The sequence below is a fragment of the Archocentrus centrarchus genome, chromosome 1, assembly GCF_007364275.1.
Source record: "Archocentrus centrarchus isolate MPI-CPG fArcCen1 chromosome 1, fArcCen1, whole genome shotgun sequence".
Taxonomy (NCBI): domain Eukaryota; kingdom Metazoa; phylum Chordata; class Actinopteri; order Cichliformes; family Cichlidae; genus Archocentrus; species Archocentrus centrarchus.
The window spans coordinates 7,000,643-7,024,407 of record NC_044346.1 but is presented as its reverse complement, the minus strand read 5'-3'; the positions used below and the strand labels follow the sequence as shown (position 1 = coordinate 7,024,407).

The 23,765-nt window shown below is 38.1% G+C and overlaps 1 protein-coding gene across 1 annotated transcript; it reads left to right on the top strand.

Moving 5' to 3' along the window:
• The first annotated feature begins 1,383 nt into the window (after window positions 1-1,383).
• Window positions 1,384-3,864, top strand: LOC115792216 (protein C activator-like). The gene is made up of 6 exons (XM_030747038.1): window positions 1,384-1,426; window positions 1,651-1,837; window positions 1,966-2,172; window positions 2,974-3,035; window positions 3,480-3,619; window positions 3,718-3,864. Exons 1-6 carry the CDS (start codon window positions 1,387-1,389, stop codon window positions 3,862-3,864), a joined length of 783 nt encoding a protein of 260 aa, XP_030602898.1. The 5' UTR covers window positions 1,384-1,386.
• Window positions 3,865-23,765: the final 19,901 nt, after the last annotated feature.

Sequence of the window (23,765 nt, the reverse complement as noted above, 5' to 3'; positions counted from 1 at the left end):
GCCAGGGACGGTATAAAAGTGACCCCCCCTGTGGGCTGCTTTTTAGTTTCCTTGTTTTCCACTGTGTTACCAGTTTTCTTTTTAGTAAAATAACATAAGCTACTAGCAGCAACCAACCAATTAACCTGGTTTTTGTCCTGAAACAAGATGGTGCTACACATGCTCTAAAATCTGTAACTTTAAACATTTCTTAAACATTTCTTAAATCCAGCCTCACAGACAGGGTTTAATCTATGACAGATTTTAGATCAGGTCATGCTGTAACTTAGCCTTTATACATGTAGTGTTTCACGTCTACTATAAGTAACTTGTTCTACATTGTATTCTATTATGTTTTATATTGTATTCTATTATGCTTTACATTGTTATATGTCATGTTTTTCTTGTGCTTTATTGTGATGTACTTTGTGATTTTTATCTGTGAAAAGTGCTAAATGAGTACATTTTCCTTACTTAGATACAGAATGGTGCAAGAGCTGCTTAACACAGAGCAAAGAAAACATTTTAAATGTTCTTCAGACAGAATGAGACAAAATGAGTGTTCAATGAAAACATCCATCAAATGTTTCATGGATTTGGTGCTGCTCGTGCGAAGCCAACAAGTGTGTTCACATGTGGATGTAGAAATATGCTTAGAAATAACCATTTGAATAAGGTCTATAATGTTGTGTTTCAGACATATTTTGTTTGTATTTATATGGGTCAATTTTTGGTTCACACTGTGTTAAATATTGAGTGTGTATGCAGTTACTCTGCTCCCACCAGTAGGAGGCACTGTGAGATGGTGGTGTGCCTGCAGCTCGAGCATTCCCTTCATAGCTGAGGAGGAATCAGAGACGACAAGCCGCTTCTCCTGTGTCATCTTTTTGTTTTCCATTATTTCAGCTATCTGTAAAGCTGCTCACAGGCGCCGTGACCCGGTACCTGTTACACTCACATCAAACATCTGACACAGACCCTAACAACTTACAGGACCAAATAACTCCTTGTGGATTTTTGCAATGCTCAGAAATATTTGCAGAGAAAACTGAAATTTAGGAAAATGGAGCCATTTGGACTGAGAGTAAAGTTCATGTACTTGGAATAAATACATACAAAAGATCAACTTTGTCAGAGGCTTATTTTACTTCTCTTTGTACTGCAGTGTCATTTCTTGTAGTCAGTATACTGAAAAAAAAAAAAAGACTAATGAGAGGCACCACTTCTCTTTTTTAAGGTTTTTTTTTTTTTTTTTTTTTTCCACATTTGCATGGAGAACATTTCAACCAATGGAGTTTTGTTGATAAAATCCTGCTCTGTGATTGGTGGCTCTGTGGCCACGAGCACAGTGAGAACAGGTTTAAAAAGGGTCCAAGTACAACATTCACTGCAAGCTCAGTGACAGCAATGGCTCATCTGAAGCACCTTCTTCTTTTTCTGTCAGTTGGTGAGTGAATTATTGCACTATTTCTCCTACGTTTATTTTAACTTTTTGTTTCTCAGATTCCCTTTGATATCCAGTATGATTGTATTTCTTTGATTTTTTTTTAATTTTCTGCCAAATCTTTCCAGTTACATTTCTGCTGTTTGCAACCATAATAACTGGAAAGAATATGTTGTTCTTCAGATGGTAGAAACAACCAGCTGTGATTAAATTACTTTCTTTTTCAGGCATCACAGTGAGCACAGGGATAGATTTGCACAAGAGAATCTACGGGGGTCATAACTGTCCAAAAGGAGAGCATCTGTATTATGTGAAAATAACTGCAGAAAATGAAACAGCTGGAAAGCTCTGTGGAGGCTCACTGATCCATCCACAGTGGGTTCTGACTGCAGCTCACTGCTGGATCCCAGGAATGTGAGAAAATGACAGTTTCACTTAAAAATATGTTTGTTTTTTTTTTAGGAATTTAAAAATAAAGACAGCATAAGCAATTATGCTCATGATCAGTAAGTACAAACTAACACCCATGTCCCCTTGTGCAGGGATATGTATGCATTTGTAGGAATTCATCCACGTCCACTTTTTGGAATTAATCTACCTCATCATAGTCACATGAAAAAGGTGAGAGTCACATCTGGAGTGTTCTTTCAGGACAACGATGGACTTCACGACATCATGCTTGTAAAACTCCCTACCCCATCTGAGATTACACCTGTTGCTTTACCTGACTGCTTACATCCTCCGCAAAAGTAAGTGTGCCTTTATCTCTGATGTCTAAAATATTAATTCTTGGGCTGCAGAGAGAGGGAGGGTTGCCAGGAATTACATTTTACAACAGAGCTCTCTTTTTGTCTTGTTTTAAAAGTCAAGAGTACCTCTTTAGAGTCCCTAAAAGCCCAAACTCACTGATGGTTTATGTCAGCTGGAACAAAGATGATGAGATCAACAAGATCATCTTTCACAGTTTTTGGCGACACACAAACACAGGAGTAAAACAAACTGTGCCGTGTACAACATTTAGCTACAGCTTTGAGTCTCACACTCTTGGGATGATTCGCCAACTTACCTGCAGTTGCAGGTTTTGGTGGATCTGGCAGCTCAGGATTTTGGTATCTGGGGGGAAAATGCACCACACAGTAACAGGCCAAAAAGTCATTATATCACAAATATATTAACATGGTTTCTACTGAGGCTGCTTAATTAGAGTGAAAATCATATCTGATGATACATACATTACACCCCCATCTCTTCCCAACTGATATCAACAATAATATCACAGAGTGTGAAACAGGAGTTAAGACTCCTTGTTTTGATTTTAGGAGTTAATCCATGACTTCAGTCACTGACAATAAAACACAGCAAACAGTTAAAGGAATGAAATTTAACATGTGATCCAAACCCTCAAAGTTAAATTAGCTCAGTTGAGGTGGGCTGAAGATGCTGAGCCTACAGAGTACATCAATATGATTGATTGATTTATTTTGTGCTTACAGCACATGAATGGATGTGAAATTAATTGATTATATATATATTTTTTTGTCTTTTTCTAGAGGAGATGTCATTAAGGTTGCAGGCCTTGGTGGTTATAGTGTAGATGTAAACAACAACAAACGTAAGACAAATTTAGCTTGATTATTTCACAGTTTATGTTAAAATTTGATTTTGATTTCTGTGTCTGTTTTATGGTTACATTTATGTTTTATTTTGATACTGTATGAAAAACAGAGTATTTCTTTAATTTTATAGTGGATATCTATAATTTTATAGTGTAATCGATGAAGGATCTTGTAGTGGTGCAAGCAGAAAATAAAGGGAGTGCCACGTACAGAAATCGTCAGTGTCCGCCTGATCTCTGGTTGCAACAGATATATTTATGAAAGGTTTCCTTTTTTTAGATGCAGCTTCTCTTGAAGAAGACATTTTGTTTGAAAATCATTTGGAAATGTCCAGAAATAAGAAAAAAAACATTATCTCAAGATTTTACTTCATTCTGCTTCATTTTCTTCATTCTACTTAAAGATGATGAATTACTTTTGTCCTTTTACTTTTTCTCTAGTTGCTGATGAACCATCTCATCTGCAGTGTGCAAACATGCGTGTTGTTGACTGTGGGCGTTTCTTAATGGCTACATATGGTGTATATGTGCCATATTGGAACAGGATGTGTCTGCAAGAACCTCAAGTAGATACATGTCACGTGAGTTAGCTCGGCTGCTAGCATTACTGCATATTGTCTGCATATTCATTCAGATATTTTGGAACAAACTTATAACAAACTATATTTCTCTCTCTCAGGGGGATTCTGGTGGTGGAGTGATCTACAACAACATGATTTATGGTGTACTCAGTGGTGGTGGTAATCATGCCTGTACTAGACCAGCTATTTCTGTGAAGGTCTGCTCTTACCTTGATTGGATAAAGCTGACAATTAACGGAAAATAACTAAATGAAAACAACATTCAAAATAAAAAATTATCTCTACAAGTGTGGTGTGTTTTGTGTTTACTCTAGAAGATCTTCACATGTTTATTGCAAATTGTGAAGCGTTTTTTGTCTAAAATATCGTAAATACAATATTGTGCAAGATTTGAACCTTGTGCATGTGTTTTGATGGTTTCAGATGTGTAGCAATTCATCCTGTTGGTTAGAAACTCTCAGACTTACACTGTGAAGATGCAGAACGGCTTTCTGATCACACTTATATATACTCGACATTCATGAGGTTCTTTAGCTTCTTCTTCGCTGCTTCTCAGAGGGACATGTTGCACATTTAACTTCAATACATCTATCTGACAGCTTTAGCTATCAGGTACTTTACAGACTGAGGTTTATCCACATACAACACATGGAAAATATATTTTTGCTTTTATTGATTAAACTATTCAAATTGTTAGTTCATTAATCAGTTATTTGACTGGCAACTTTGTACTGATTTCTTCTCTCCTTCTCTCTAATCTAACCCAAGCATGAGAGAACCTCTCATGCAGGGTCAATGATTTACTTTTTTCCACTAAATTATCACATTTGTTTTTACCTATTCCAGGAGTCTGTTTTTCAATTATCATGCAATACGTTGTAAAAACCTTTGTGGTCTCTCACATTTATACACAAACATACAATCCACACTCACAAAGATATAAACATAAACAATAAAGCTCTTATCATATAGATACAATTGAAATTCACAGGAGAGAACTTCACCTTATAAGATGCCATAAAGTAAATACAGTAACCATAACCATAAACCATTAACCTCACTCTGCACTCTATTGCAACCACTCCTAAACAGTAGACCTGTAATGGATTAAAATGAGTAAACACAACTTCTGTGAGTCAAACATCATTTATGAAGGACTGTCATGTTCCCCTAAAAAAAAAAAAAAATCCAGGGAATGTGGGAAAGTAATAAAATGTTTCCAGGTTGAAAAAGAGACACATTGTTAAAGTAAAAAGCTTTTTTATTAATAGTTAAACTGAAAGAACAGAGAAGCCACTGTCACCGTCACTTTCCTCTCCACAGAGCAGGCGAAAGCAGCCAGAACACCCAGCTCACAAGCTGCAACACAAAGGTTCTTTGGCACTGAAGCGCTTCTCTCCAGGGTGTTGCAAAGCACTAGTCTGAGAATAGCAAAGCACGTCCTGAAAATTGTAATGGCTCTAAAGAAATTTGTGTCATGGATGCAAAGAAGGAAAAACGTTGGTATGCAAATTTAATAATACAGACCTGCTGCACTTGTATGGCTTTGTTAACTTTTCTTTTGGTGTTAATATTTTTGGGCATAATTTAATATTGGTTAAAGTTATTTTGTGTTTTTATAACCTATATTCTGTTTCAGAGTGTGCTTTAATATCGAGTTTTTATGCGCATGTATTTTGAATGGTTTTTTTTTGTTTGTTTTTTGCTGGCCTATCTTCTGTTCTGTTATTGTTAAAATAAATGTGCTGCTATGTTGTGCCTTTGTAGTTGTACTGTGTGAATTTATTTAGAAATCTAATATTTGGGCCTTTTGCCTTCATTCGCATTGGGCAGAGACTGAAAAGATTGCATGATTGCATGTCTTATCTGAAAATGTGGCACATGGGTATAGATACGCATGAACCTACCTACCCCCTTAATCCCCCAAAATGGTGAACTTCTAATTTATTTTGTGTTCTTTCATCATTTTCAGTGTTTCCAGTTCCATCAAAAGTGATTTTGCCACACTTAACTATGTCTTTGTGGAAGAAGTAGATAAAATTGATTTAGCTGGGTTTGCCACAAACCAATAATATTGTTTGTTGAAAAGTAAGGAAAAGACTATATTTACATTTTGGGGAAAAAATTGCAATTTTTCATCAAAATAATAATCAGTCTGTAAAATAAAATTACTGACAAAAAATGTTCTTTTAAAAGAAAAGTGGGCATATGAACTCTTCATCTGGTTAGTAGAGCATTATATAATGATTACAGCTTATCTGCTTATTGAAGCCTAATTTTCAATGTGTCTTTAATCTGTGACCATACAGTATAACTTGTTCTCTTACAAACAATCCATGTAGCTGTTGTATAAATTGGAACTGTGTTGGTAACCTCGGCAATCTGTTCTTCAGAAAACAGTGAAAGAAACATGTTAGAACAATATCAGTGTTGTAGGCTTGGAGTTGGAGCGTTAACGAGTTCTTTAAGTGATGGATTCTGTCTGCTGTCCACACATGGACTCACTGTGTGCCTACACTAAAATACAAAATCAGTATTACTAATATCAATACTACTAATAGTAATAATGATTTTGTTCATCATTTTATTTGTGTTATTTGATACATATAATGTCAAGCACTTTGGAACTTTTGTTTAATTTCTTTTATTCACTAATGTCATTACAGTTCAAAATCCCCTAAAAAGTCTAGAAATTATAATACTGATTAGCTACAGAAAATATCTTGTGAATGAAAACAGATTTATTTATTTATTTTTGTATTTAATGAAAACATAAATGTGACCAATTTCATGTATGGAAATGGGAAAAATGTTTATATTTAGTATATTAAAGAGCCTGATGATAATTTTTAAAATAACTTCAAATGCATGAGTCACCTTTTTATGGTTACTCCAGTAAAATAATTTAAAATTACTTATACACTGAAAAAAATAAATAATGAGACATTTTATAGGTGAAACCTATGCCTAATCTGACCTATTATTCACCAAAGCTATCTGGGATTTGGTCTCTCCGGCACCAGCAGAAATAGTTTTGTGCTTTTAAATGAAGTCACCCTTAGAATGTCTAAGAGGTGAAAAGGTGGCATTGTTCTCATCTCTATGTTGCGGGGCTCATTAAAATGCGGGAATAAACCTGCATATAGTGATGACTTTAGGTATATTTAAACAGAAAACAATCATTAGCCATTTAGTGTCTTAGATTAAGAAAAATATTTTATGGAGTTTTAAAAGATAATCCTACCTAGTTATGCCTCATGAACTTATCTGTACCAGGGCCTGTGAGATATATTGATCAGCCAGTATTGGCCTATAAAACACACAACTGTATATACGTCCATGCTGTGCAGATATGAACATTTTTTTGTCTTTTTACAAACAATACTGCAGAAAACAATGCCGGGTAATGTAGCAGATGAAAAAAAGTGGTGTTAGGACTTCACTGTAAGTTACTAACTAGTTTGTATTATAAAATGATAATAAAATATTCTCATCATTCCTTTTTTCTTTTTTTTAGTGAAAATAACAAACGTTATATAGATTTACACAGGCTACAATATATATAATAAGCATAGAGGAGAGAAGATATCAGCAGATTTATCAATATCAGAAGAAGTCATATGCTGTGGAAAAACATGAATCTTTAAAGGGATCAAAGACTTTTTATTTTAATACCACAACAAATAAAATAACTGTTAAATCTTATTCAAACAAACTTTGCTTTGACCCATGAAAAAATCAATAAACAAATATTGAAACAGTGTTTTTCATTCAGTTACAAATGTTATTTTTGGTTTAAGTTTCTCAATACATCTTTATATATTGTTGTTAGTACTGTAGATGCTTCGCATGTGTAACGTGGCATATTTTAGAAAGTGATCGTGTCTGGTGCAGCATCTATAATTAACTTTAAAAAACAAACAGTGCATGCTGTACATGAAATATTGCTACTGCTGACTTATAAATGCCATCAAGTTATTTTTGTTTTAAACTAGTTACAAGTATTCTTCGGGGTCTCCAGTCCGTTTTCTTGTCCTTGGTGTTCCAGTGAGAATCTAAAACAGAGACCACATGAATCACAGGGTTAAAATGATGCACGTAGGATTTAAAAAATTAATGTCTCCTTCAGTGTTTAAAAAAAATGTATTTTTTTCCTCTCAGCAAAAAAGTGACTGGGGATACAAACTATTTTATTCTCTTGTGTCTTGTGGTGTTTGTGTGACCGTCTGCCTTTTCCCGTTCTTTATTGTCTATGTCCAGTATGTATGTGAAAAGAAACTTCTGAATCGTCTATTAGTGATAAGTATCGACAACATCGATCTTCAGATTTAAGATTAAGGAAAAGAAAACAAGTAACCATGTGCTCTCCTTTACATGTTCCTTAAGTACATTTCCCTTTGTTTCTCTTGTCTCTCAAACTCTTTCTAATCTCTCTCCCTCCTCTTCCTCTGTGTGTTTTCATCGGTCGTACCATTTACAGCAGCGAGCAGGGCTTCTTCTTGACCTTGGTGGGCTGAGGGCCGCACACATATACATCAATAAAACTACAGAGAACCATAAAGACAAAAAGAAGAAAGGTAAAGAAAACAATATCAGTTCTGACTGACTGACTAGCTCATTAACCTGCTTAATAATGCTGTTCCAATATTTTCAATATACCTCTGTAGGCTTTTCCCTCAAGAAATCTTTTATATCAAAGATATAAAATTTGCATGGGGAAATAAAGCTGTTGAAACAAGGGTAAGGATGTATAAAATATCCATATTCTTCCAGTGTGATAAATATTATCCTAGTGACTTAGCCATTAGTCATATTCTTACCTAAAGAAAATCTGCTGAGCAATAAATTCCTTAGTTTAATGATTTGTTTCATATCATCACTGGTGAAAAGGGCTTCAAATCTTATAAATCTTCAAATCTTCAAATCTTCAAAACCAAGGAGGGGTTAGAGGTGAAGGACACAAAACAAGGTGAAGGGAGATGTGCTCTGATGCCAGGTAATAAAAAAAGGTGGATGAAGGTTTGCACGGGGAAATAATGACTACAATGAACATGCACACAATCTTTCAACTATACCTGCCAGTAATATGGGTGGTAACTAAGTTTGTTTGAATTAAAATGCAGGGCAGCGACTGCTCGTTTTATGTTAGGACTATGTCGTTGTGTGGCAACTGAAAGGCAGGCGTCACACACAGAGAGACAAAACTCACCTTCGCTCTGACGTTCTCATAGGATGCCGGGCTGACCAGGGAGAAGCAGATTAGGAAAACATCCTGAATGGAGAGACAAGGAGACAAGAGAGTAGAAGAGATGCAAGATTTCAGATATTGCAAGTTTCATTGGTTGACGTTACATATTATATAAATTCTACATCTGTTACTTCCTGACAAGCGCTAAAAGTCGGGTTCTCACACAACTGAGCTGCTTTCCCAGTTACATTAGGAAGGACACATATTTTGTTTACATTTGGTTACATTTACTGGTAACATTTGTAACAGTAGTGATGGTGGTATGCTGTTTCACAAATAATATTTTGGTTCTAATAAGTTAGGCTACTTTATTGGAGAGTAAAGTTCCCGTGAAATGGAACTGAGAAAGCAGTTCAGTTGTATGACATCATAACTTTTAAGAAACAGCATTGACTGATTTTATGTGTTTATTGTAGTTATGCCCCAGCTAAAAATGCAGCAGTACAACACATGATGTTAAACTAACATATGGCATAGAAACTGAAGACTTAACAGTATTCCCTGAAAGCCCCCTCCTGTCTGATCATTTCTTAGTAACATTTACATTTACTTTAATGGATTACACAGCAGTGGGGAATAAGTTTTATTACAGTAGAAGTCTTTCTGAAAGTGCTGTAACTAAGTTTAAGGATCTAATTCCTTCATTGTTATGCTCTTCAGTGCCAACACAGTACAGAGCAGCTACCTAAACTCTGCTCCCAGTGAGGTCGATTATCTCGTAAATAGTTTTACATCCTCACTGCGTATGACTTTGGATACTGTGGCTCCTCTGAAAAGGAAAGCTTCAAATCAGAAGTGCCTGACTCCGTGGTATAATTCACAAACGCACAGCTTAAAGCAGATAACCCGAAAGCTGGAGAGGGAATGGCGTCTCACTAAATTAGAAGATGCTCATTTAGCCTGGAAAAAGAGTTTGTTGCTCTATAAAAAAGCCCTCCATAAAGCTAGAACATCTTACTTATTCATCATTAATTGAAGAAAATAAGAACAACCCCAGGTTTCTTTTCAGCACTGTAGCCAGGCTGACAAAGAGTCAGAGCTCTGTAGAGCCGAGTATTCCTTTCACGTTAACTAGTAGTGACTTCATGGATTTCTTTACAAATAAAATTTTAGACATTAGAGAAAAAATTATTCATAACCATCTCAAAGATTATTCTTCATGTTTGGCTTCTTTCAGCACTGCTGGTATTTGTTTAGACTCCAGTTGATCTTTCAGAGTTAACTTCAATAGTTACTTCCTCCAAACCAGCAACATGTTTGTTAGATCCCATTCCTACTAGACTGTTCAAAGAAGTCTTTCCAATTATTGATGCTTCAATCTTAAAAATGATCAATCAGTCTTTATTAGTTGGCTATGTACCACAGACCTTCAAGGTGGCTGTAATTAAACCTCTACTTAAAAAGCCATCACTTGACCCAGCTGTCTTAGCTAATTATAGGCCAATCTCCAACCTTCCTTTTCTCTCAAAGATTCTTGAAAGAGTAGTTGTAAAACAGCTAACTGATCATCTGCAGAGGAACGGTTTATTTGAAGAGTTTCAGTCAGGTTTCAGAATTCATCACAGTACAGAAACAGCATTAGTGAAGGTTACAAATGATCTTCTTAGAGCCTCTGACAGTGGACTCATGTCTGTTCTTGTCCTGTTGGACCTCAGTGCAGCTTTGATACTGTTGACCATAACATTTTATTACAGAGATTAGAGCTTGCTATAGGTATTAAAGGTACTGCACTGCAGTGGTTTGAATCATATTTATCTCATTCCCTTAGGCAGTATTATTAGAAAGCACTGCATCAATTTTCATTGTTATGCAGATGATACTCAGTTTTACCTATCAATGAAGCCAGATGACACACATCAATTAGTTAAACTGCAGGAATGTCTTAAAGACATAAAGACCTGGATGACCTCTAATTTCCTGCTTCTAAATTCAGATAAAACTGAAATTCTTGTTCTCGGCCCCACAAATCTTAGAAACATGGTGTCTAACCAGATACTTACTCTGGATGGCATTACTTTGGCCTCCAGTAACACTGTGAGAAATCTTGGAGTCATTTTTGACCAGGATATGTCCTTCAATGCACATATTAAACAAATATGTAGGACTGCTTTTTTGCATTTGCGCAATATTTCTAAAATTAGAAACATCCTTTCTCAGAGTGATGCTGAAAAGCTAATTCATGCATTTATTACTTCTAGGCTGGTCTCTGGAGCTTGAAAAAGGCGACTGGACTTCTTTTTGTTTCTTGAAGACGTTTCACCTCTCATCCGAAAGGCTTCTTCAGTTCTCAACCAAATGGTGGAGAGACCCAGGTATTTAAACCCCTGTGCCCCTGTGCCCATGTGCCCCCTTCACACCTGGGCACATGTGTTCACGCACATGATCAATAGAGGGTCATAACCACCTCCAGGGGAATACGCCCACAGGGGTTTAAATACCTGGGTCTCTCCACCAAACTTTACTCTTGGCACAATGCAGGAAGACAGGTACCATTCTCCTGAGAACCACCTCATCCATGAAGAAATGTGATTTCTCACTCCAGAGAACACCTCTCTACTGCTCTAGAGTTCAGTAGCAACATGCTTTACACCACTGCATTGTACTTGGTGATGTAAGGCTTGGATGCAGCTGCTCAGCCATGGAAACCCATTCCATGAACCTCTTTGTGCTCTGTGCCTACCACTTCATGGCTGAGTTGCTGTAATTCCCAATCACTTCCACTTTGTTATAATACTACTAACAGTTGACTGTTGAATATTTAATAGAGGAAATTTCAGGACTGGACTTGTTGCACAGGTTTTATCCTATCACGGTACCAGGCTGGAATTCACTGAGCTCCTGAGAGCCACACATTCTTTCACAAATGGTTGTAATTTACAGATGTTCCCTAATCAGGAAACCAGGGAATAGACTTGAATAAAGAATTTATATGTGCCATATATAACTATCAAAACTAGTGTGCTAGACCTCAGTGCAGTGTTCAATACTGTTGGAGTCATACCATATTATTCAATTCAATTCAATTTTATTTATATAGCGCCAAATCACAACAAACTGTCGCCTCAAGGCGCTTTGTATTGTGGGTAAAGACCCTACAATAATATACAAGTATGGAATACAATGTATTCCATACATTTTCATTGTTATGTAGATGATACTCAGCTTTATCTATCCATGACGTCAGATCACACACATCAATTAGTTAAACTGCAGGAATGTCTTAAAGACATAAAGACCTGGATGACCTCTAATTTCCTGCTTCTAAATTCAGATAAAGCTGAAGTTCTTGTTCTCGGCCCCACAAACCATAGAAACTTGGTGTCTAACCAGGGCCTTACTCTGGATGGCATTACTTTGTCCTCCAGTAACACTGTGAGAAATCTTGGAGTCATTTTTGACCAGGATATGTTCTTCAATGCACATATTAAACTAATATGCAGGATTGCTTTTTTTGTGTTTGTACAATATTTCTAAATTTAGAAACATCCTTTCTCAGAGTGATGCTGAAAAGCTAATTCATGCATTTATTACTTCTAGGCTGGATTATTGTAATTCATTATTATCAGGGTGTCCTAAAAGCTCCCTGAAAAGCCTTCAGCTGATCCAAAATGCTGCAGCTAGAGTACTGACAGGGACTAGAAAGAGAGAGCAGATTTCTCCCATATTGGCTTCTCTTCATTGGCTCCCTGTTAAATCCAGAATAGAATTTAAAATCCTTCTTGTCACATATAAGGCTTTGAATCAGGCCCCATCTTATCTTAAAGAGCTCATAGTACTGTATCACCTTAATAGAGCACTTCTCTCTTTGCCTCAGCATCTGGAGCTGGGCACCCACTGTTCCTCTGCTATTGTGAAATTCATGGCTCTTTCATCTGTTTCATTTTTTTTTTATATAATCAGCAGAGCAGAGAACAGCTAGCAGAGTAAAGGCACAATATGATAGGAGGCAAATTAGAGACATCAACGTGTATGAATAAATGGACTGACCTCATATTTTACTACTGTGGTTTACACTGAGCATACCTGACCTCATTTGGTTTGATGAGGCAATGGCAGTAAATTTTTACTATGGAACTGATGCTATTTCCAAGAGCATGACAACAATATAACTTCACAGACTATAATAACCCTTTGTCCTCTTAGCAGCCTTGTTGCAGTCCATAAACTGTCCGTATAAATATAAATTTGACCCGTAAACTGGATTAAGGCATTCTAAGAAGCACCTGCCTCAGTACATACCTGACAGCACAGGAACATTAACAGGAAGTTTAATTAAGCTGCTTCTTCTTCCCCCCCTCTTCTCCTTGACTGTGTGCTGTTACTGGTTGAGCTGTGACCTCCAAAGGAGAGAGACCATTAGGACAGCAGGACAATTTGAATCATTGTCTGAAAAACAAAATTCTAATACAAAAATGACAAAATAGATCAAAACACAAATGTACAAAAAATGCAAGTGTTACAGTTGCAACAAATAACTACTAAAGTGTTATTTGTAGACTGTTGATCTTATTAATATTTTACATCAGTGAAAATAATTTCCTTTTTCTCCCCATCTGGTTTCACAGTTTCTGTGAACCATCCCTCTTCACCACAAATATGAACGTCCTGTTCAAACTGTTTTATAGAACTGACCTCCGCCACCTTCTTCATTCAGCATGTCCTCCTCCCTGTTCCCCTTTAAGACCAGCCAGCCTCATCAGTGGGTCCAGAGCTGCAGTCGACCGGCCTATATTCACTTTCCCCCGTGCCATACAGCCGAACTCCAGGCCAAGACCAGTGAGATGACACTCACACAACCCGGCCCTGAGCCGGGTGTGACAGCCGCATCTGGCCTTCAGCTTTGCAGGATCAGGAAGAGTCCTTGTCTGTGGTTGGGAAGCCTTGCCTTCTGAGCTGCTGTCAGCGTCTAGCTGCTGGTCCAGTCTGCACACAGATCCACATGTTTCTACCCAGTGAGGCCAAAGGAGAGGAGGTAGAAATGGAGCCTGTGGGCAAAGGCTTCATGGATAGTCTGGACAGTAAGATAACCTCCCAGAAGCTGCAGCAAGTAACACCAAAGACAGCAACAACTCACTCATGACACGGATGATTCCTGTCTGTATTATTTATTTTTTTTCTCTTTCTTTCTTTCTTTCTTTCTTTCTTTCTTTCTTTCTTTCTTTCTTTTTCTTTCTTTCTTTCTCCTAAATGTCTGTAGCTGTTTTCTTAACATTTGGGTGAGATTAGGATAAAATAAAATATTTGTCACATGTACAGTGATACAGAGTACAAGGCACAGTGAAATGCATTTTGTAGCTGAAGCCGATAGTAAATATTAAAGATATATAAATAAGAATAAAATAAATAATTCACACATCACAGTACACAAGATAAAATATATAAATATATAGGGTAAAAATATAAAATCCTAGTTGTTGGTATTTACATGAGGGCATATTATTGCCCTGCCAGCACTCCTAGGTGGGCCCCATATGGGACAAGCAAGGGCAAACATTATGTGCCCCATAAGGTTTTGTCCGCGGTTTCCATGGTGGCCCTACAGGGGTTTGCCCAGATAGATTTTAACCGGCCCTGAATACGTGTTCATTGGGACCAAGACGGTTGACTTACATGAGGCCCATGCAGGGTCCATGCATAGCCCATGCATGTATGGACCGTATGGGTCCGAATGAACACATATTCAGGGCCAGTTAAAATCTATGTTCATTCGGACCCATACGGTCCATGCATGCATGGGCTATGCATGGACCCTGCATGGGCCTCATGTTAGTCAACCGTCTTGGTCTGATGGCCATTCAGCTGAATGAACCACCCTGTTAAGGGCCATGAACCCCTGTTTGGTGCAGTTTCCCAACCACGTGTTGATGCTTTGTTTAGATGAATGAAAATCAGTTTCAACCAGAGTCTGTCCTGGTTTCAACACAGGAATAACTGCTCAGAAGAACCTCCAACACATTCAGGGTGAACTGGACTCAGACATGAGCTGAACCCTACATCAGCACTGGACATGAGCACGATAATGTTTGTGGTCAAACCTGGTTTCTGTAATTTGGTGTCTACATACTTTTGGCCATGTTTACATCTGTTTACACTGTTCTTTTCAAAAATTGTTAGATATTAATATTAATAGTTTTTATAGAAAAGAATCTTGATCATACAGAGATCTAACAAAACTAACTTTTTAAATAAAAATCTTTGTGGCCCTTTAAACAGTCCAGATTTATTCATGTCTCATATGAGGCAGCAAATTAGTGTGTTTTCATGTTATTCACATGAAGGTACAAGTTTAGAATACCACCCTGTTTCTGTTGACAACAGAAATTTGCTGACAGCTCTAAAAATCTCCAGCAGTGACAGGGCATGAAAGCACTATGTGCACGATGTTGTTTACTGATAAAGTGACTTTTACTCAAATTAAATCATATATTGGAACATAATTAGAACTAGGGCTGCAACGATTCATCGATTAACTCGATTAAATCGATTCTAAAAAATTATCGACACAAATTTACTGTGTTGATGCTTCGTTTAAACTCTGCAGCGCTCAGCTGTCTCGGTGTAAGCGGCGCTCCTCACTAGCATTAGTGCTCCGTCGTCTTTTTGTGGGTTTATTGGTGGCTGGCAAACCAACATAGAACTGCATTACCGCCACCTACTGGACTGGAGTGTGAATCACGCGCACACACACACACACACACACACACACACACACAGAGATTCTAAAAAGCTCTCCGTCGCTGCGATGGATTTCCTTTAACACAAAGTGGATCATCGCTAGAGTTGCCACCTGTCTCGTAAAATACAGAACCCCGTATGGTACGGGACTCCGCGGAATACGGCTCCGTAACATGCGGGGTTCCGTACTTTACCGGACGGGTGGCAACTATTGCTGACATGCATTTCCACGCCTCCACTGCTCTCTGTGTGTCTGTGTGTGTTGTGCTCGCTGAGAATTTCAGCTGCTACTTTTGTCTTTACTTCAGCTGTAGCTACCAGAACTGGTTTGCTAGAGCGCGGGCCATTAGCACTAGCGATGGTTCGGTACCGGAAGGCCCGCCCCCCAGGACCGGGAGGCTCCGTCAAAAATGTTTTTTTTAATCCCTTATTAGTGACTAAATATAGACCTGCAGTAGAAACGTATTTTTGAAAATGCTTGTGAATACAAAGCATTACAACATTACTCACACATGCACCATGGCTCCCACAGCCACTAGTTTTTCAAAACACTCATAGCAGGCAGCGGTTTTAACTGCGCAAGCGCAAAGAGACGGCGAGCTCAAGTAGTGCAAAAGGAAACGTTTTTCCAGCGTCCAAAACAGCAGCTTTTTCTTTTAGTAACCACCATTAAAATCTTTACTGGGAAACAGCTGGAGGTCCTTCATCAAGCACCGGATCAGCAAGTGTTAAGGTGAAGAAAAGAGAACTTTGTAGCTGCTCTATCCACCGCTGTTTGTTCACACGGTGAAAAACTGCAGTACGGAAGTTAAAATATGCAGATAAACTGTTAATAAAAAAAGTATTTCTTATCCGATTACTCGATTAATCGATGGAATAATCGATAGAATACTCGATTACTAAAATAATCGTTTTATGCAGCCCTAATTAGAACCACAACATATTTTGGATGTTTTGCCAGCTGAAAATTGGAAACACTAATTTGGTGGTGTCATGGTCCTGAGCCGGTGGCCTGGTGTTTTGAGTTTCTTTTGTGTAGCTCTTTTTTGTAGTATTTTTCAGGTTGTGTTTCTTAGTGTTTCTTACAATTTAGTTTCGCAGTTTGTTGTTTGAGTGTGCTGTTTGGTTTCCCTTCTTGTAGTTTCTTTATGTAATGTTCCGTTTGTCAAGTTTTCTGTGTTAGGTTAGTGTTTTGTGTTGTATTTTACTTCTTGTGTTATTAGTCTCATTCATTTCACCTGTTGTGCTCAGTTGTTTCCACTCCCCCTCGTTTCCTCTGTGTATTTAAGTTTCAGTATTAGTTGTATTAGTTCTGTGATCAGGTCCTCCTCAGTTTTATGTCTGCTGTGTGTTTTGGTTTCGAGTTTCTTGTGAAGTGTTATCAATAAATCTTCAACCCTGCTCTCACCGTGTCCTGCACTGGGGTCCTCCCTGTATTGCCTGCACCAGCCGTGACAGGTGGTTCAGCAGCTTTCTGTAATTTCTTTAAATAGTCTTCAGGAACAGTTCTCCAGGCTTCTTGAAGGTCATTCTAAGCTTTTCTTTGGATGTTTCTGCCTTTTGTTCCATTCTCTGTCAGGATGATGCCACACTGCTTTAGTAATGTTGAAGTCTGGGCTCTGGGAGGTCAGTCCATAACTGATTGCATTCCATTGTGTGTTTTTCTATCCACTGTGGCCAAAAATCCAAAAAAGAAAGTGCCATCTCCTGGCGACAATTGACTCGAAGGGGCGTGTTTATAGTAGAAACGCCCCCAGACAAGGAGGGGGGGACTCCAAGGAGCTGGTAACCAGCTGGATGTCAAATGGCTGAGAGTGGCCATTTTTAGTGGCTGTATCTGTGGTAGTTTTGATGGGTAATTTAAAGACAATTTGGGGTTTTTATTACTAAAAGTTAAGCAAGTGTTAATATGCCATAAGACTTCCATGTCTCACACTATGATTTACTCATGAAAGTTGCCAGTTTAACTTTTTTCAAAGTGACTCAAGCAAGCTTTATGTTGCATAAGAAAACTGAAAGGAAACGCTGTTGTGAGTAAACTCTTTATTCTATTGTATTTCATATAAAAACAGAATCTAATGCAGGAGCTCAAATGTTGTCTGAACTGTTGTTGATGTTGCTCTTCATCATCTTCCTCCTCTGCCTCTCACATTGCTTCCTTCCATTGTTGGTGTCAACCTTCAACTCTGCAGGCTGTGCCCTCTGTGCCCTCACAGTGTTTAATAAATGGCATCTGTGCTTCACTTCTGCCTCCACTGGTTTTGCATCACAAGCGAGTCATTATGTAAAAATGAGTATGAGTGAGTTAGAACATGTTTAGATGTTTGGAAAGAATGAAGATTGTGTCTAAATAGGTAAAGACTGTTCAGGGGTTTCCTTGATTCAATAAATCAGTTTAGGGGAGTTTAGTTTGGAGAATGTAACTTAGTCCTTCAACAATTCAGAAAAGCTTTCCATAAAACAGGCACTTTTTCAGTGAACACCATGTCCTCTCTAACTTAATTTTCATTACAGCGGTAACATATTTGCACATATCTTTTCTCCTGTCCTGCATTTTTACACCTTACTTCCAAGATCAAAGTGAAAAGTGGACATTTCATATTCACCTCTCCCTCCACCTGATTTCACTGATATACAAAACATTTTCATTGTCAACAATCAGTTTAGTTTTGGAACAACTTTGTTGACCAAATATCCAAACCAGTCATTAGTACAATCTAATCTAATCTCATCATTTCTGTCATGTCGGGCGGTGTGACAGGCAGAGATGGACCCAGACGCATGACTCCAGAAACAGACATAACTTAAAAGATGTTTATTGCAAAACAAAAATGTAAATACAAAAATCCTTGTGGGAGCCAGACATAGAGCATAAGTCACAACAAAGCAATGCAAAACAAGAACACACCAACATAACACAACTGACCAGGATGCAGACAAAATATACACACTAGGTAAAGAGGGGAGTGGAAACATGTGAGGAGCACAGCTGAACACAATGATGCTGACGAGACAAGAGGAAGCAAAACTAAACACATTGCACAAGAAACCAGACACTACCAAAATAAGACAGGGAGTGGACACAAAGACCAAGACTAAGACACAAGAACTTGACAAACACTAAACAACAAACACAAAAACACTGGGCACACCCCAGAACCATGATTTATATTAGATTGAATATTAAGTCATGTGTAGCACTTCTAAAGGCTTTCACAGTTGCTTTAAAAAATTACTGAATATAAAGCTTCGACAGGTGGTTTAAATATTGCTTTGTTCTTATAATGAGTGATTACTGCTGCCACAAAGAGCCAGGGTGTGTTTGTGTTTTTGTGTGTGTGTGTGTGTGTGTCCATTAACGTATATGTCCATTAATCTTCCCTGGGAGAACTTCCCAGCTGCAGCACTGCTGCCTCCATACATTCATTAATAAACTGACAAGTTCCCACAGACTGAAAACATCAATACATTACAGTCTCATCATGTGGCTCAGACAAAAGAGGATGACAGAACGGGTGTGAATATAGTTTGCCTTCTCCAAACCACACATTTGCATAGATACAAGGATAAACATACAATGAGGTGCTCACATGCACACTAAAATGAGTCCTTTAGTAAAGAAAAAAACTTTTTCAGCCCCTGCTGTACTACAGAACATGCATTTAAAGTGGATTTTGAGGAGTATTCAGTACTTTTGAGTGTATTTATACTGACATGCAAAGCCACAGTTCTAATATAACATAACTATGACAGAAGTATAGCATTAAAATATGAACTACACACTTGTAGCATACCTCGTCTGGAGTTAATATACTTGAAATCAACATACTTTTATATCTTTTACTAACAAGAAGTAACACAAAATGTACACCCATTGAAATCAGTCAAGTTTATAAAGTGTCACACAAAAATCAATAGCATATTTCCATACAAACATACACAAAAACAATTTTTTTTAAAATTAAACAAGCACTTTTTAATCAGAGTTCAGCATCAAGTCAGTTAAACTTCTGTTATATTGATCTGGTCAGTAAGTAGCAGAGGGGGTTGTTAATCAGTTTCAGCTGTTTTGGTGTTAATGAAATTAACAACAGGTGCACTAGAGGGGCAACAATGAGAAAACTCCCAAAACAGGAATGTTTTTACAGGTGGAGGACACTCACATTTTTCCCTCCTTATCTGACTAGTTTTTTCAGTAGTTTGCATTTGGCTAGGGTCAGTGTCACTACTGGTAGCCTGAGGTGATACATGGACCCCACAGAGGTTGCACAGGTAGTGTTAGGGATTTTTTTTTTTTTACTCAATGAATAAAAGGACAAATGTTTAAAAGTAAACTCCAGTAGGTTAATTAATAAACAGTGGAGCAACCAAATAATAAACAATTAAATAATACATTAGACAGAGGGCAACAGAAAGTGCTAGACTAACTTCTCTGTCTCAGTTCATCTTATCTTGGAGGTTGGAGGTTCACACACGTCACCATGTTCTGTTATTAATCTGGACAAGATTGCTCTGTATGACAAATTAAAACATCAGGAAGTAGATGTGCTCATCACTGATGAGAGGAATCTGGGTCATGAAAAACCAGCTTGGACAAGACCAAAATGACAAAGGCCCAACTCACAGCACCCAGATTGATTACATTTAGATAGCGGCAGTATAAATATAATATGGTTAGACAGGAACATGGGCTCAGAGAGGGAAGAGAGAGTGCACACACACAAAGGCCTGTCTCTTCCTCTGAGTCCCCACATGCATATGAGATTTCTTCTGATTCTTTAATATATACTTTTTAAATACTTTTTAATTAAAGTGTTTCAGGTGTCTTCATTCACAAGCAAACCCGATTACCTGTCAGTAGTCCAACTACTCCTGGATGGCACATCAATATCTCCCATTGCCAGAAGGTTTGTTGAGTCTCTCAGCACAGTCTCGAGAGCATGGAGGAGAGTTCAGGAGACAGGAAATTACTTTAGGAGAGCTGGACAGGGCCGTAGAAGGTCCTTAACCCATCAGCAGAACAGGTATCTGCTCCTTTGTGGAAGGAGGAACAGGATGACCACTGCCAGAGCTACAAAATGACCTCCAGCAGCCACTGGTGTGAATGTCTCTGACCAAACAATAAAAAACAGACTGGAGGGTGGCCTGAAGGCCCAACATCCTCTAGTGGGCCCTGTGCTCACTGACCAGTATTGTTGAGCCAGTTGGCAGGTCCATGGGGTGGCTGTGGCTCAGAAGGTAGAGCAGGTCATGTACTAATCTGAAGATTGGGTGTTCGATTCCTGGCTGTGCCAGGCTGCATGCCAAAGTATCCTTGGGCAAGGTACCAAACCCCAACTTGCTCTCCGACACAAGCGTTGGAGTGTACATGTGTGTGATTGTTAGACAGTAAGCACTTAGCTTAGCTACACATGGAAGTGCTTGTGTGAATGGGTGAATGCAAACGTGTTGTATAAGTGCTTTGAGTGCTCAGTTAGAGTAGAAAAGCGCTATATAAGAACTAGACCATTTACCATTACCACTGGTCTCCTGTCTGACAGATGTGAAAGGAACTGGAGAAGCTGTGGAGAATGTTATGCTGCCTGTAGCATCATTCAGCATGTCTCCTTTGGTGGTGGGTCAGTGATGGTCTGAGGAAACATATCCATGGAGGAACACACAGACCTCTGCATGCTAGGCAACAGCACCCTGACTGCCACTGAGTATCAGGAAGAAACAGAGGTTTTGAATATAGTTTGCCTTCTCCAAACCACACATATGCATATATACAAGGATAAAAATACAATGAGGCGCTCGCATCCCACACTAGAAGGTGTGAGGTAGCCTATCCCAGCTGCTTCTTTTTTTTTTTTTTTTATCAATATATTACAGTCTCATCATGTTCCTCAGACAAAGAGGATGACAGAATAGGTGTGAATATAGTTTGCCTTCTCCAAGCCACACATTTGCATAGACACAAGGATAAAAATACAATGAGGTGCTCACATGCACACACTAGAAGGTGTGAGGTAGCCTATCCCAGCTGCTTCTGAGCGAGTGGTGGGGTACGTCCTTGACAATCATTAATGTTCACATTCACAGCATGGCCAAAATAGACTACATTAGTTAATTTTCACTAGTTAACCTAACATGCATATGTATGGACTGTTTCCTCATTTTAAAAGATTTGCTGGGCATTTACTGGGGTTGTCTTTAATTCTTGGGTTTTTCTGATTTTAGTTTTGGTTTTGAAATAACAGCCTCTGTCCCTCTGACCCTGGATATATTTAAAGAAAAACTCTTAAATGAGAACCAAGAGGGGAAAAAAGGCCTCAAGAAGAAATTTCCAAGATGCAGAAACACATCACATTTACACCAAAATGTTAAGCACCAGGAGATATGATTCCGGAGGCTGTCAAACAACTCACTCAAAACAAAAACAAATGCTTACAGTGCCCTCCATAATTACTGGAACAAAAGAAAGAAAACACAAAAGGGCCTCACCTGCACTAACATCTCTTTGGGCCTCATATTTAAACTTACATTTAAATTACATAAAATATAAATTCCACACTGGAATGAACTTCAGATATTATGTCTGCTTCATTTGTCATAAAATAAGAAGGGGGCAGGCCTCACCTGGCCATGAAACTGCATGACAGTCAGTTGTGACAGTCAGTTGAACCTCTGAAAATGTCTATAAAAATGGCTGTGAGTCTTAGACAGCTGATTTTATTTATATATATATATATATATTAGGGGTGGGACTTTAACGCGTTAATTTCGATTAATTAATTACAGGGAAATTAACGAATTAAAATTTTTAACGCATTTTAATCGCACTTTGCACCGTGGAACGTTTCTCAGTGCACGAGTTCCAGGCATACAGATTATATCGACGCACAATGTCCAAATTAGGGGCTGCATCCTGCGAAGGACCCGGCCCATGTCTTTCGCAGCCCACGAAAGGCCGGAAGTGAGCGGCTAGCCTTCATATCAGCGTCGCCGTTTTTCTTCTCTTTTTTTTTTTTTTTGTTTTTTGTTTTGTTTTTTTCTAATTAATTTATCCTTTTACATTTCTTTCCCCGTTTAACGTGTGAAGTATTATCTTTAGCTTATATATCATTGTGTGCCTTAAATATGTAAAACCTGATGTGTTTATTGTGTATACATGCCACATGATTCTGTACATTTGTTCAAATGTTTAATTAAAAAAAAAATATATATATATCAGCTGCCGTCACCTCTGCGTAGCTCATGTCGCCTAGCAAGCGTGAGTGCGAAGCACAGCTGTGTAAAAGCAGCTGTTAAACTGAGAACGAACTTTTTCTCCTTTTTGTGCTTTAATTTTAAGTCTTTAATTCAAAATAAGCTGTTAAAACAAGCATAACACATTTCAACATCAAGGAATACAGCTGAGAGAATGATTAATTTCCAAATATAACAAGTGAGACATTAATGTTGAATAAAAGTATCCAGTTATGATGCTTAACTTTAATTTCAGGTGTTTGCTTATCACAGGAGCGCTTCCACCCTTCATTGGTCTGTGTAGTAGACTGGTGGGAAAATAAACAAAATTTTGAAGTTTAAGCTTATGTATATTGATTCATTCATCAACTAAACTTAAATTAATATTTATCATGTTAAATATTGAAATGCGATTAAAATGCGATTAATTTCGATTAATTAATTACAAAGCTTGTAATTAATTCGATTAATTTTTTTAATCAAGTCCCACCCCTAATATATATATATATATATATATATATATATATATATATATATATATATATATATATATATATATAAAAATCCCAGCTCGCCCCTATGGGCTGTTTATTTTGCCCTCCAAGCTCGGGTCCTCTACCAGAGGCCTGGGAGCTTGAGGGTCCTGCACAGTATCTTAGCTGTTCCCTGTATTGCGCTCTTCTGGACAGAGATCTCGGATGTTGTTCCAGGAATCTGCTGGAGCCACTCTCCCAGTTTGGGGGTCACTGCCCCGAGTGTTCCGATTACCACGGGGACCACTGTTACCTTCGTCTTCCACATCCTTTCCAGCTCCTCTCTGAGTCCTTGGTATTTGTCGGGCTTCTTGTGTTCCTTCTTCTTGATGTTCCCGTCACTTGGTATTGCAACGTCTCTCACCACGTCCTTCTTCCTTTGTTTGTCCACCACTACAATGTCCGGTTGGTTAGCCACCACAAGTTTGTCTGTCTGTATCTGGAAGTCCCACAGGATCTTAGC